The sequence below is a fragment of the Loa loa genome, assembly GCF_000183805.2.
Source record: "Loa loa unplaced genomic scaffold supercont3.5469, whole genome shotgun sequence".
Taxonomy (NCBI): Eukaryota; Metazoa; Nematoda; class Chromadorea; order Rhabditida; family Onchocercidae; genus Loa; species Loa loa.
Genome location: NW_018113642.1, coordinates 1 through 557, shown reverse-complemented (window position 1 = coordinate 557; position 557 = coordinate 1). Strand labels below are relative to the sequence as shown.

At 28.4% G+C, this 557-nt stretch overlaps 1 protein-coding gene across 1 annotated transcript; it reads left to right on the top strand.

Annotated features, from left to right (window-relative positions):
* Positions 1-331: 331 nt before the first annotated feature.
* Positions 332-538, top strand: LOAG_16290 (hypothetical protein; the record flags this gene model as incomplete). The annotated part of the gene is made up of 1 exon (XM_003151778.1): positions 332-538. A coding segment is annotated over one exon (207 nt), but the record flags the coding sequence as incomplete, so codon positions are not given.
* Positions 539-557: the final 19 nt, after the last annotated feature.

Here is a 557-nt window from a genome sequence, read left to right as displayed (position 1 = left end):
ATGAACTTTTTAACACTTATCATATCATCAATTAATCAAAGACAATCTACTTTTCTTTGGCTTTAATTACTGATAAAATTAATGAACTTTTTAACACTTATCATATCATCAAATTAATCAAAGACAATCATTTTCCTTGGCTTTAATTACTGATAAAATTAATGAACTTTTTGACACTTATCATATCATCAAATAATCAAAGGCAAACATTTTCTCTAGCTTTACATAATAAATACTTCGTGAAAATTCAAAAAAAAAAAAAGTTGTCACTTGTGCACTTCTGATAAGTAGCGAAAAAAATCCCATTACTAAGGACAACCTTAATTTACAGGATTATACTGTCGCATTTTATTTACGTCAATTTTGGCGTGATAATCGTTTAGCATTCAAAAGTACTGATAGAAAAGAATTAACAATCGGAATTGATTTAATAAAGAGTATTTGGGTTCCGGATACCTTTTTTCCGAATGAGAAGAAATCATTCTTTCATGAAGCCACAACGCATAACTCTTTCTTACGTATCGATAATTACGGGAATGTATTTCGTAGTATTAGGT